The sequence below is a fragment of the Hypomesus transpacificus genome, chromosome 6, assembly GCF_021917145.1.
Source record: "Hypomesus transpacificus isolate Combined female chromosome 6, fHypTra1, whole genome shotgun sequence".
Taxonomy (NCBI): Eukaryota; Metazoa; Chordata; class Actinopteri; order Osmeriformes; family Osmeridae; genus Hypomesus; species Hypomesus transpacificus.
The window spans coordinates 12,892,034-12,906,313 of NC_061065.1; the positions used below are offsets into that span (position 1 = coordinate 12,892,034).

A 14,280-nucleotide genomic window follows, 5' to 3' on the forward strand; every position below is an offset into this window, starting at 1 on the left:
ACTGGAGTGCTTTTGAGAAGAGGGGAAAGCACTGCCATTTTCCCTGTGCCAAATCCTTATGTGATATTAATTAATGTACCCCCACTGATAAAGGAAATGGTGGATGGGTAATCCCACGTAATGAAAATCATCGTCTTCCATGGGGCTTCACATGAAAAGGAAACTCCCGTGTCGGAGCTCATACCGCATTCAGTTTCAGCGCGGATCAAAACCAGGAACATTAAGGAGCTACCGTGAGGTCTACATAATTCAGTACAACCACTGTGTCTGTCTGCTCTTTCCTACTCGCTCCTACTGTGAGGGTCGATATTCAGATGGGTTCGGGAGACAAACGAATCTCCCCTGGCCCTCCCACTCGACGCTAACCGTGAGCGGCTAACAGAAATGTTTAGGCCAGACGTCTTGGCGTGTCGTGATGGATCTCAGGACAGGAAGTGTGGCCGTGCCACTCAGGGAAAGGACAGAGTTAAGAGGGATGATGGGGCGGTCAGAGGGGTCATGAGCACTCATTGGCCGGCGCGTGCACAGACTGTGAGCTCCTTGATTTGTGACCTGCTTCCTGGGCTATCGGGATGATGGAGATCGTGTTGAGGCGTGTGGACGCTCGTTCCCACGGAGCGAAATACTTCCTCACTCTCACGGCCAAGCACATCCAGTACTTTTCCAATACATCATTGGTACAATCTACCCAGACGCTCCCACGTTACCCCGCTCCTCATCTCCCTCCACTGGCTACCCATAACGGCCCGCATCAGATTCAAGACCCTGGTACTGACCTTCCGAGCAGTGAACGGGACTGCGCCCGACTACATCAAGTCTCTCCTGCAGCCTTACACCCCCACCCGCCACCTACGGTCTTCTTCAGACAACCGCCTGGTGGTCCCACCTCTCAAGACCGCCCGGTCCCAGCACAAGCTCTTCTCCTGCCTGGCACCCCAGTGGTGGAATCAACTCCCCACCTCCATCAGAGACACGGACTGTCTCTCCACCTTCAAGAGAAGGCTCAAGACACACTTGTTCCGGGAGTACAATGGTACTTAGGAATGGTTTGCTGAACCCAACGCTAGTTTCCTCAAGGTTCACAATGACTCTTGCTTAGACTGTTGCTCTTGTTGGTTAGTGGTAGCTGATTTAAACTGTTGTATTCTTTTTCTAGTTAATCCTATTTTTATTGCTTTCCTACAGGTACACCTGCACTTAGAGATTAATGTTGTGTAATTTTTAACTTGTTTAACTACATGCTCTTATGGTTTCTTCCCTTTAGCACTATTTTTTGGTTGTTCACAATATGTACTTCTTGTTTTTGACTACCCGCAATGCTGTGGGGCTATCTTGTTGTTATTATCAGTGACCTATGCACTTTGTGAAGCTCTCTCTTGGAAGTCGCTTTGGATAAAAGCGTCTGCTAAATGAATAAATGTAAATGTAAATGTAAATGTACTGGTTATTGAGAAAGACAATCTTGGTTTTATTATACATAACATGTCTGCCCCAAGTTATAAAAGACCATAATCTGGGTCTTCATAGTCGTTTGCCAGATATTATTTGCTACAAACGATGCTGAGAGGTTTACAGATTAAAATGTTCGTATTTTGGAGGACCTCCTAGCTTTTCTCTAGACATGAGACTTTTGATCCCCTGACCTTAACGTGACAGCAACAGTTTGCAGAAAGACCAAAACAACAAAAGGACCTTTATTCAGCCTCATGAGGGAAGAAACAGGCAAGGCATCCACACCAACCCAACACTATTTCTCAGTCAACCACCTCCATACATCTCCTATGGCCTCCGTCAGATAAACACATTGAATGTGACTTCACCCACTTCTTCCAGAAACTTAAGACACAACAGAGCTCTCATGTTCGCGAGGGTGTTCTGGTTTATTTCAAGGATCCCATCCGGTCGGGTCCCCAGCTAGGCTCCTACACATTTATCACAGTCTGGGTAATGCATGCATGTCACGCAACATACATCAGACTGTCATTCTGGAGGGTTCAAGTTCTCCACAAGGCAGAGACGATATGGGATCCATCAGTTGTGGCATTATGGCCAAAAGGAAACATGGAGCTTGCTGAGTTGGCGGCTGTTGATTCAAACCCCTCGGTCAAGGAATGTGCTGCTCTGTTGTAGGAGGACATCCCAAGCAGATGGGTGTTAATGTGTGTGAATCATTGATTGATCCAACAGCAAAGTGGAGAATCCCTATTTGGCATGTTTTAGATATTGTGAATGAAGGACTTAAAGTCTGTTCTGTCTGCAATCCTCGTTTGCCATGTTTTTCTGCAGTTCGCATTATAATGTCGTCCTAGTAAGGCTCCCCTGCATTTTTTGACCAGAATATGACTCTTTAATCTGCCTTTGTGGACCCTGTAATCCAAATACTACCCTTGTTTAATGCACTCAAAGTCATACCTTTGTGTTTTAATACCGACCAAAAATGGCACAGTCTATCACGTAAAGCCTCAAATCAACTCCTGCAATATTATCCCCTTAGTATTTCTGTTTAGTGTCGGGGATTTGGAGCATGAGACTGTTTTGTCTAGGAACTTTATACAGTCTGTGGCCAGGAGCCAGAAAACCACTTAGAGCGACCTCACCTTTCTCATTGGAGCACCATATTTGACATGCAGGTAAGGTCTCCTATTTATTGGTCGATTGTCAAAGGCAAAGACAGCTAGAACAAGGTCAGTCTGTTGTCTGATGTTAGCACATGCGAGCGCCGACTGGATCCCTTTATTGGAGTGACAACAGGAGTGAAAGGGAGAGCGAGAGTGAGAGACTGTAGCCTAAGTATAGAAGTGTCAGGGATGGTTAAAGGCAGATAGCTGGCAAGGTAATTAGCTGAAACCCAAAGCCTGATGGGGGATTGTGAAAGCTGGTGACAAATTCTAAGAAAACAAGCTAATGGCTGTCTGGGCTAATGACCATCAGGGCGGGCGAATGGTGAGGGCTAATTTGACATTGTCTAAAAGGGCTCATGGAGCTCCATTGACACTGGCTTTGTTTCTTAGGACGTGGTACCACAGTACAGAACAAATACACACATGCATGGATACACACACACACATACACAGCTATTTTCTTTTATGGGTTAAATGCACTTGTCATTTGTGTAGTCGAACAATCCAAATGACGGATACATGCTCAGATGGATGGGATCCTTTCGAACTGTTAGTACACACACACACACTTACTCAATCTCTCTACTTTAAACAAATGTATACACATCCACACACACACACACATTCTCACTCAAACCCCATTTCTCACCGGCTCTGTGGCACGTCAAAGTTGAGGGCCCTGTTCTTCCTCTGTCACGTTGACCAATGGCCTCATTAGTTCTGACGAAGGACACGGTGAAAACCTAGAGTTGGCTACAGCTCCTATTACACCAGGTCTTCACAGACGCACACATTGTCTCTACAGTGTTCTCCTATCTGCCATCCCAGGCCTTTATAATGGATGTACCTTGAATGACATTATTGAATTCCATTTCTGTGTACTTTTCACAATGAGATTTTTTCTCTGTACATGGCTCGTTGATATTGGAACTGGTTTTTTTTTCACCACGAGCACATGTTGAGTTTATCTAGCAGTAATTGGATGCATTTTCAGATGGTCCTGCCTGTAGGCTCAGGCCTCTCTTGGATTGGTTCCCAGAGGTATTAGATGAGAACACTGTGTTGGATGCAGACTTTCATCAGTCACCATGTGCTAAGACAATTCATTGAATTACACATATCTATTATTCATTAAAAAAACATTTAGAATGTGATTTAAAGACATTGAAAGATGTTTTGATTCCAATTTTATAACTGACTATGCAGCTAGCCTTTTTCATGTCTAAACACGCACTAATAATGCTCTCCTGACCCACTGTATACAGTGGTTTTTCCCTTTGTTTATGAGGCCTGGTTTTCTCTTCTGATTGACGAAATAAATGGCATATGACTCTTGAGCTGCCTGTTGATTGATCGGTTCATACTCGTATTAGTTTCCCAAAACACCCTAGACCTTTCTCGCCAAGAGCTATTGTTTGCTCCCCCCGGTAACATTGATTTATTCACCTCAAAGATCTATCCGTCCATTTCCATCCATCCATCCATTCAATCATCCATCTACCCACCTATCCAAATGAATCCATCCCGCCTCTTAACCTCTATCTCTCTTTATCTCTTCACCTCATCGCTATTTAAGCACATCATTAACTGTCACTGACCTTTCTCCGGTGAGTGTTCATTTAATATTGGAACCTTTCTAATCTATTGTTTTATCTTAGTGGTTTGTCCTACGGTGTCTGATCAAGGGGTTACCGTGAAAGGCACAGGCACACTTTGTGCACAAGTGCGGACACACGTGCAGGCATTCTTCTACACGCGCTTGTGCACACACAAACACACACACACTAACCAAATCTCTTTGAAGTCCGGCAGAATGGGGAAAGGGGGCTTCTCTCATCTCATGAAGTATTCATGCAGTGTGTGAAGTGTGTGTGTGTGTGTGTGTAGTGTGCATGTGAGTGTGAGAGAGGAGCATGCAGCCGATCACCAGCCGTTTGCACAGCAGCTGTGTACTGACACTGCGGGGAGGGGTAGAAAGGGGGCTGGACTGTAACGAGAAGGAGAGAGAGGGAGAGAGGGAGGGAGGGAGGGAGAGAAGGTGTGAGCGACACAGACATAGGGAGGGAAAGACTGAAGCGAAGGGAGAAGAGAAGGGACCATTGGACTGCTGCCAGTGTTTCCCAGCAACAGCGGGAGGAGGAATTCTGTCTTTCCCCACCTCCCAGTGGATTTTCTCTCTCTTTCTCTCCCTCCCCTCCCTCCTCTCTTTCCTTCATCCCTCTCCTGGAGTTGCGCTTGTCTCCCAGTGCCTGACTGCCGGCAGAGAATAGAGGAGCGTGGAGCGTAACAGAAAGAGAGAGAGAGAGGAGCGAGAGCCCTGCCTTGGTGCAGAGGTGAAGACAGACTGAAGGGTTATCCAGTGAGAGAGAGAGAGAGACAGAGAGGAAAGTGAGTCAAAGACAGAGAACAGCTTGAGGTGAGCACACAGGAGCGGGAGTCGTCGAAGAACGAGGTATTGACAGAGAGAATGTAGGAAAGAGTGTTCATGAGAAGCAAAAGGAGGGGGAGGAATGCTGAGAGAGAGGTCTGGGTAAATGGAGGGGGCGAGCGGCGAGTTACCACGTGGATGAAAGGGACAGAGTGAAGGAGGTCAAAGGAAAGTGGGAAATATTTGGAACATTTTAGAAAGGGGTCTGCTGCCACAAAACGGTACTGAAAGTGGACAGGCAGTGGCGTCTCCTCTAAAGGAATTCTGTCGGCTGGAGCCCCTCGCCCACATCACTGCACCAAGGGATTTTTTGGGGGACGTTTTCGAAGGATTGTCTTTGCCGGGAGACCCCCACTACTCCCATTCACCCCAAAACTTTATTGGACCGCCTCTTCCAGTTCAGCACGCGTAGTAGACCCCCCCCCCGTCGCCGTCATTGAGACACCGGTTGCCATGCGTCTGCCTTCACTCTCCCAACTTCCCTCGTTTCCACAACTCCCGGCTGTTCCCTGCGTAATCGAGTGGAACCCCCGATGATCGCAAAACACCGCGAGGCAGACAACCTCCGACGGCACCCTTGAATACGATACGCTTTCCCCCCTTTTTTTCTCCGAACACTTCCACCCCTACTGTGAACCACGCTCGCACATGTTGGGACCATGGAATATGCCGGCATGATACGAAGATGATTATGGAAAAGCACAGGTTTCCTCGCAGTTTGTGGCTAGGAACTCGGAATAGATAATGGATTGGAGAGAACTGTGAGTATGTTTTAGATGTTTTCTTTGTGGCACTTTCACCCTTCTGCCTGCATGCCACCGTGTTGCATTTTGCATCTTATCTCATCTTCTTGTGGTTTTTGAGTTTTCATTGCTGTTGCTTGGAACCTTGTTCTCTTGTTCAGAGTCAACTTGTATTCGGCCATTGCCATCTATTTCCTCGATATGGTATTTCTTTGTGGTCTGACCCTTTTGCTCTCTGGTGGGGTTTAGGGTGGGGGGGGGTCACATATTTAACCCTGGGCTTTCTCAAAGCATTCGTCTTTCTCATCTATTGCTGACTATACTTACCAGCATATCCTAATGTAGGGTAGTAGGCTAGGGGGGGGTGAACAGGTGGGCGTGTCCCAATGCAGCCTCCCATCCAAGCATCCTCGCCCCAGAATGGCTAGGGCGGGGCTTGAGGTTGGGACAGACATCTTAATCACCCAATGGGAGACCCAGATGTGCGACTACACAGGGGTGAGCACAGGTGGTTTTATTAGAAGGTGAGTCATTGTCCTTTGGGGAGCTTGTTGGGTCGGCCGACACACCCTGACTGTCTGGGGGCTGCTGTCACAGGACCTCTCCTGGGGAGGGGCACCGTACAGGGTGTTAACAAAGACAGGGACATACATTTCCAGCAATTTCTACAGACACATAACCCTTTTACCAGGATATGATGGTGGTTATCTTTTTTTTTTTTCTTTTACCTGCAGACACAACCAGGATGAGAGTTAAGGGGAGACAGAAACAGAACAGAAAAATAAAGGACGTGGCGTGATATATATAATATGACATTAACAAATACATTTTCCTTCAAAACTATTTTTTTTCAGTAGCTCCGGCCTGTATAGATGTGCTGTAGTGCTGTAGAGGAAAGGAGGGATGACCCCAAATCTATATTTGATGATTTCTATGTTTGTATTTTCTTATTTCATTTCATTTTCCAGAGAGCAGCTCAGCATGGTGTAGTGGGTGGATGGGTCTTGTTTTGATGCTGTGGTGGTTTGGGGCTTTGTGTGACTGTTTTGTGGGGGGATGGTGGTGGTGGTGGTGGGGGGGGGGGGCTGGAGTAAGGGGGTGGTAGAGGCTTTCAGGCAGTCAAGGTGATTGAGGTAGGGCTTTGTCTTCAAAGGTGGGTTTTTCATGTGTGGATTTCTCCCTCCCTCCCTCCCTCCCTCCCTCCCTCCCTCCCTCCCTCCCTCCCTCCCTCCCTCCCTCCCTCCCTCCCTCCCTCCCTCCCTCCCTCCCTCCATCCCTCCCTCCCTCCATCCCTCCCTCCCTCCATCCCTCCCTCCCTCACACTCTCGCCGCCTCTCTCGCCGCTCTTATTCAAACAACGTCAATAGCCTATTATGAACCGTTAATGTAAATGTCAGCATCTTTTACCCCTCCCTCAGACAGCTTCACACCAACCTTGAAATGCCATGTTTGCCGAAGGAAGACATCTTCAGTCCACAGAATTTAGATACATGTACCAACCTAGGGGCCAATATCCTGAATGAATGGAGGAAGCTTTTTCTTCATTTATTTAATTTGAAAAAGTATCCGAAATCGGTTTTCCACTCCCTAATGGGAGACTTAGTGTCACATTCGGTTCTGTCCCTCAGGATGACTTGGCGCCTGTGAGTTATGTTACCTGCAGCACACTGTCTGTGTGTTCTCCTGGTGGGACCTGAGCTTTGGGTTTCTAGACACACAAACACACACGCACACACAAACACACGCAAGCACTTAATCTCTCTCTCACACGTGCGATGGCGGTAAACGAGCATCTGCACCGCTCGCGCCAACGCTCACACCTGTGCGCACACGCGCGCGCGCACGTGCGCAGGCACACGCCATTCCCAAAGGGGGGGGGGGGGGGGCCTTCCTGCTGTGTCCTTCATGGAAGCTATAATTACGCGGCGCGTTCCCTGCTTGTGCTCCTGTGAACCGGCTGAGGGAGACGGATGGAAGGGGAGGCGGGGAGCGAAGAGGAGGAGTGGAGATGCCCTTCCTAATGAGCTCAGGCTTGTTTCCCAAGCACATCGACCCCCTGCCGGGACAGACACGAGCTCTCCATCCTCTCATCAACGTCTCCTTCCTTATTTCTCGGTCCGCCTCTCCCGCTCTCTCTGGCCGTCCGTCCTCCGGAGCTCCACCCGCTTTTCCCGCTCTCACGCTTTTCCCTTGTTTTTCATTTATATTCAAATGTTGCAGATGCTTCAGGTTAATTCACATAACCTGCTTGCCTCTTCTCCTATTGCTCAGGCATACAGTGCCCCTACTGGTGACAGTCCTGAACTGCATCTAACTCAGTACAGCCCAGGGAGGAAGTGTTCAAGTACAAGCTGAATTGATGGATGTGTTTTTGCCAGTACCTGGAACGTCTATCTTTCATTCTGACTTTACTGTCAACAGTGGAGCTTAGCGATATATATCTTCATTGGCCTAAAATACCTGCTATTTCTAGGGCTTTTTCTCCTCAGTGGTCAGCATTCTTTGTGGTGGGTGATGGTGCACACTAATGGCCCAGCCCAACAGAGCACTCACCACTAACTGGCTCTTAATGATGATCGGCACATCTGGATATTTAGTTGAATGTTTAGTGGTTAGGTCATCTTTTGACCTTCTAAAGGGGACCTATCCGATTCGAGTTGCACCAAATTGTTAATTGCTCATCTAGACTTGGATACAGTTCTGTGTGCAGTCATGTCAAGTAATAACTAAGGTTTTCAACAAAAAGCCACAGAAAATTTCCACCACTACAAATCCCATTCCACCGGTAATCCATTATTGAATTTGGACTCTCCTTCCTGCCTCACTGCCTAGACAATCTCACTAGGGACAGCCAGCTTCCCTTCTTGACAGAAACCTAAGTATCGTTATATAGTCCTGTTTGTATAGTTTATAATCTCCTCCCTTCACTATCCCTCTCCTCCTTTCTCTTTCCAAAATGTCTCACGACTTTCCAATCCTCGCGTGTTCGGTGCCGCCAGGGGGACGTTTTCACGTTTGTTTTCATCGTGTGACACGAAAGGCGTTTTCTCTGATCGTAGGCACCAGGGAATGTGTAAGCATTTAGGTGGCTAATCCTCCCATTCATAATGTGCCAGAGAGAACCAGAGGCCCTCGCCTGACGGTTTGAAGGTAGAGGAGAAGGAAGGGAGGAGGGATATTTGGACAGGGGGAGTGCAGACTGCGGGGAGGTAACGAGAGGGTGAGAGCAGACAGTCTGGGGCGGAGTGACATTGACAGAGAGAGGAAGCGATCGAGAGACCGAAGAGAAGACGAGCCGGTGGTTTCCCAGAGTAAATGTTGATTCGCGTTTGAATGTTAGGGAGTCTTGAACAGTGGGGAATGTCAGAGAGTGGGAGAAGGGAGGGGAGTGGTGGAGAGAAACGTTTGAGCGAGAGAGAAAGAGAGAGAGAGAGACAGACAGAGAGAGAGAGAGAGAGAGAGAGAGAGAGAGAGAGAGAGAGGGAGAGAGAGAGAGAGAGAGAGAGAGAGGAGAGAGAGAGAGAGAGAGAGAGAGAGAGAGAGAGAGAGAGAGAGAGAGAGAGAGAAAGGGAGAGAGAGAGAGTGGTGACGGAGCAGCTGTCTTGCTGACAGGGGGAGCATAGCTCGGCTGTTTGAAGGCAGCCCAGGGCAAAGTGTTCATCTGGCCACAGTGACAGCTGAAGGGAGACACACTACTCTGACCCCTTTCTGACACGACTCTCGTGTGTGTGTGTTTGGGTGTGTAAACTCTGTATGTGTGTATATACTGTACATGTGTGTGAATAGTTGCGAGGGGGAGAGGGCGTGCTACCTAATCTGTTTTTGCATCCGTATTGTGTCTGGGTGTACAACCACAAGGGTATTGCAGTCTGGGTGAGCATGCACTTGTCTGTGAGCATGTTTATGTGGCCAAGTTGCACTCAATTGCTGAGACAATGACAATATAATGGCATTGGATTCCAACACTGGGTCGATATAGTGGACAATATGTGTCTTCCTCTTGATAGTGTTCTGTGGTCCAACCAAACCATAACTCATGGGATTACTTTTCTTCAGTGGGGATACAATTCTCCAGTTTGTGTACTATTCCTCAAGATAAATGATAGTCCAAGGGCACCAGGACTCACTGCTGTGTCTGCTATGTGGATCATCTTGTAAAGTTTCCTGTTCACCTGCCAAGCGGGCCTATGTAGGTTAGATATATAGATGTTCCCCATGTCTCCCTTCTAGAATGACCTAGAAACATCCGTGAGAGCGTTTTACATTGAGGAAGCTTGTTCACTTCTTTTGAAGACGCTCAGAGCTAGATTCACGGTTGCACATTTGGGGAGGGATGAGAGGGGAGGGATGAGGTATCAGTCTTCATCTCCGACTCCTCCTTCTCCTCTCCTCCGCGCGAGAACCCTTCGCTCCCACCGAGCTCTTCATCCAGAAGCCCTCCTCCTGGTCACCACCCTCCTCCTGACCCACACGCCCGTGCCCTCTCTCTCCCTGTGTGTCTCGCAGGGCCGCCCAGAAGCTCAGCCTGTCGTCCAAAAGGAAGAAGCCCCAGTCCACTCAGCTCCAGTCCCCCCCCGAGCCGGCCGAACCCCTGGTCTACACCGGCGGCTTCAGCGGAGCCCTGCAGCTGTCCCCTCCCGCCGTGCCGCCATGCCTGCTCCGGGCCGGGTCAAAGGTCAAGGACACCCCAGGGATGGGAAAGGTACGTTCCGATGACCTTGGCTATTTTTTGGGATGACAGGTGGACTGTGGACTGAGTGTAAAGAGCACTTGAGGTTTTGGAGATATGGATAGGTTTGTCAAGTTAAGTTCTCAGCTAAACCTTTTTTGAAATATTAAATAACGCGTTAGATGTCATCTAATATTAACGTTAGAAATACTCAGCTTCATAATCCGAAATACGATTCATTCAGAAACAGATACACGAGTTAGCGTTGGTATGACTTTCAAGCCGTCGATGGTTTTGGCTGCGGCTTACGTTGACTCTGTGTGAATGAGCTGTAGACGGTTATGACATGTGATTCTAATGCCGCTAATGCTAATGCCGTGGTGCTAACGCTCAAATCCACCCGTGACCCCGTGTGCGAGAGCCGTCTCGCCGATTCCCAGGCCTTTGGCATTCCATGCATCCTGCTCCATATGCCGGGGCAGATTCCTGTCCCCGAGTGAGTGACAGCCTGTGGGAGTGGGAAAAACTGTGAGTTTGAGAGGGAGGGGGCGGACACGGCCATTTTCAGGGGGTCATCTGTGTGAAGGACATTCCTCTCCTAGAATGGGGGTTCTGTGTGAGAGAGGCACTCTTTGAAAGTGTCTGTGTGTCGAAAACCCTGGCTTATCTGTTCCAATCAGTGACACGAGGCGCCAGGGAGGGGAATGTTGACATTCCCTTTGCAAATCGCTTTCTGTTTTTGTCATAGTAAATCCATTCGCTTTTCTAATACTGACCTAATGGTCAGTGCTTATGTGGGTCAGTCTGAGTGCGTCTGGGATGGAATGGGTTTGATGAAATTGCATAAAATGTGTAGACAGTCACACACACACTTTTTAGCACTTTTGGGCAAAACTGTACATTACGGTTCAGTCATCAATCAATCAATTTAGTCATCAACTCAGTTCAGTAATAAACTACTATGTAACTACATAACAATACTTATTGTAAAAGGGTTATTTCAGGGGTTCTGTTTTGGTCAAATCCACTACACCCTCCCCTAATCCTGAGCCTTCTTACTTTTTTGTATTAACCTATACCTCTGCCGCTGAAACCTTTTAATTTCATACCTAAGGTATTGTCCAGGGTAGATACAGGGTAGTAAATGTAACCTTCATGTAAAGTGTTGCCCACATTTCCTAACTCGCCTAATGTATTAATTAATCGTAAAGTTACTTAATTGCTTTAACAAGCCGTGTGACACAGTGCAGAAACATGTTCCGGATGATTCTGCCACTGCGTTTGCTGCTGTAATAGAAACAGACTGCGTGTCAGCATCTGCCACCACGTCTCTGTTCTGCTCCGAGTGTGAAGTCATGAAGCCTCATCGTTGCAGGGAGCACAAGCCGCTGGTTTTCCTATTCCCCATCTGCCCTCACCTCTGTGGAGCCAACATCCAGTCGCTGTACTTGGACACTGTGCTGCTAAATCACAAAGCAAGACATCTCACATTGTCGTTATGTCATGTGGGTGTATTTTTGAAACAACTGTTGGTAACGAAAAGATCCAATTAAGGAGTTTACAAGACTAGAGCCAGACATGATGTCATGTGTTGTTGGACACCAGTTGATCCCTTCCCTCCTTCCCGCCGCAGACACAGACGCACACAAACAAACACACACACACACACACACATGTGTGTGCACACATGGGCCTCACGGGTTTAGACTCATTAATGCTGGTGTCTGACTTGGCTGCGGATCAAATGAGTAGCCTTCAGAGTTCATTGTCAAATCCCGCGCCAAGCCTCTGCTGCTCAGCGGAGATTACACAGCGTGAAGCGATTATCCTGAAGTGGATTAGACATGGGTCCTGATCTAGCCCCGCCTCCCTGCCTCGTCTCATTGGCCTGACTGTTGATTGACAGGAAGACCGAAACGCAAACCACTGGCCATCGACGTCCGCAGATGCTCTCTCGACTCTTGGTTGCCAAGATGCGTATCGCGTACTTGGATTTACAGATTGGACACCGATGAATTAGTTGACTCTGGATTCCAGGTATGATATCATCGCTGCTTCTCCTGGCATCCTGGTGGGGTCTGTCGCGGATGGCCCGTCCACGTGCCAACCTGGTGCCTCCTCACTCAGCTCACGGGCTGACGCTGGAGGCAAAGTGATATCTGACTCCCTGGGTGCCCATGGATGTAGCGCCAAGAGCTACTTGAGACTGGCATGGCCCAAGGATGACCCCCCCTCCCTCCCTCCCTCCCCCCACCTCCCAATAACCGCCAGCACCACCACACTGGCTCCCCCTATCCCAGATGCCCTCACCGGACACCGTGACTCATCACATCTGAGATGCCCTCATGCTGAGTGTATCTCCTATCTCCTTCCATTAGGCTGGCGTCCGAGAAGGAAAGAGATGGGTCCGCTGACACTCGGATCTCTCGGTTCCCCCTCATCCGTTTCCCACACTTCGGATGATTCGCTTTGGAGTCTCATTTCCGAGACTTGCTGCTGTCAGGGGTTCCCGTTGAACTTGTTTCTGGAGTTTTTGCTAATCGTACATCTGGGGCACGCAGCTGCATCAAAAAACTGGTTAACGAGCTCCTCATCAAGGAAGCAGAGGAAATAAAGCACTCTCTTAATGAGCCCCAATGAGCTCAGAAGCATTGAGGCCGGCTGTACATCTGCATACAGATTTTCTGCAGCTCTGCACTTCTTCCTCTGCCTGAAGTTAAAGTGTGTCGTACTCTGAATATTTAGCCTCAGAAGGATCCTGTCATGATTGTTTGTGTTGATTTTTTGTTGTTTTGTTAGACACCGATGCATGGGCACAGTTATGGAGTGAAGGTTGAAGGAGAAAAAAGATATGGCTCACAGATTGGTGTTTTGGCTTTTCTGGGGGGCTAGACATTGCTTTGGATCAAAGCATCTGCTGAACGAATGACGTTTAGTGACATGGATGCAGACCAGAGAAGGGAACATACGTTAGGAGGTGTGTCAGGATTTGGTGGAGTGTGGATGGATTTGAGGTCAATACTGTTCATGATGAATGTAGGTTTTAAGAAGGGCCCACCAATACATTTAGTACAGTAAGTACAGGGACATTCCCCAGAGGCAAGTAGGGTGAAGTGCCTTGCCCAAGGACACAACGTCATTTTGCACGGCTGGGAATCGAACCGGCAATTGTCTCATTACTGGCCCGATTCCCTAACCGCTCAGCCACCTGACTCCCAGTTCAATCTGTCTGCTCCCATTCACCATAATCCTGGGGCACACCAGATATGTTGCTGCAGTGATGGTATTTCTGCTCATCAAGCAGAATCGAAGCCAGCTTGTATCTAAATACGATTCCTGGCCAAGTCATTTTTATTGGTCCCACGTGGAAACCGAATGCAAACAAGACCAAGAAGTTGTCAATATACCCGCCGAATATTGTCTTGCTGAACACACACACCAGATTCATTGTTGAGGACACTCACGTATGAATGTTTACACAATGCTCCTTTGATGAGACTGTACACCAAGGGAAATAGAAAGACCAAACTTTTGATTTTGAGTGCCGTCAGAAGAAATCAGGGGGGAAATGTTTTTATCTTGGCGCTCGATACTGCATTAGAGGATGAGCGCGAGAGGCATTGTAATTCAGCTCTTGACAAGTCCCTTCATTGTCGGGGAATTGAATTCTTTATCTGTGTACTGTGGTTGTAAACGGGCAAGCTGTTTGTAGTTACAATGCAGGAAGCGGGCCCTGGTGGTTAAGCTATAAAACTCAATCAGTTTAGTCAGTGAATAATAGACAGGGCTGTGTCGTCAGGTGATCAGGGGAATGCATGC

General features: G+C 48.2%; 1 protein-coding gene across 1 annotated transcript in view; it reads left to right on the forward strand.

Moving 5' to 3' along the window:
- kif26aa (kinesin family member 26Aa) overlaps positions 1–14,280 on the forward strand; it is a 66,748-nt gene that overhangs the window by 32,284 nt on the left and 20,184 nt on the right. The window contains exon 7 of the mRNA XM_047022183.1: positions 10,299–10,494. Within this exon, the coding sequence (XP_046878139.1) occupies positions 10,299–10,494 (196 nt within the window). The remainder of the gene's footprint in view (positions 1–10,298; positions 10,495–14,280) is intronic.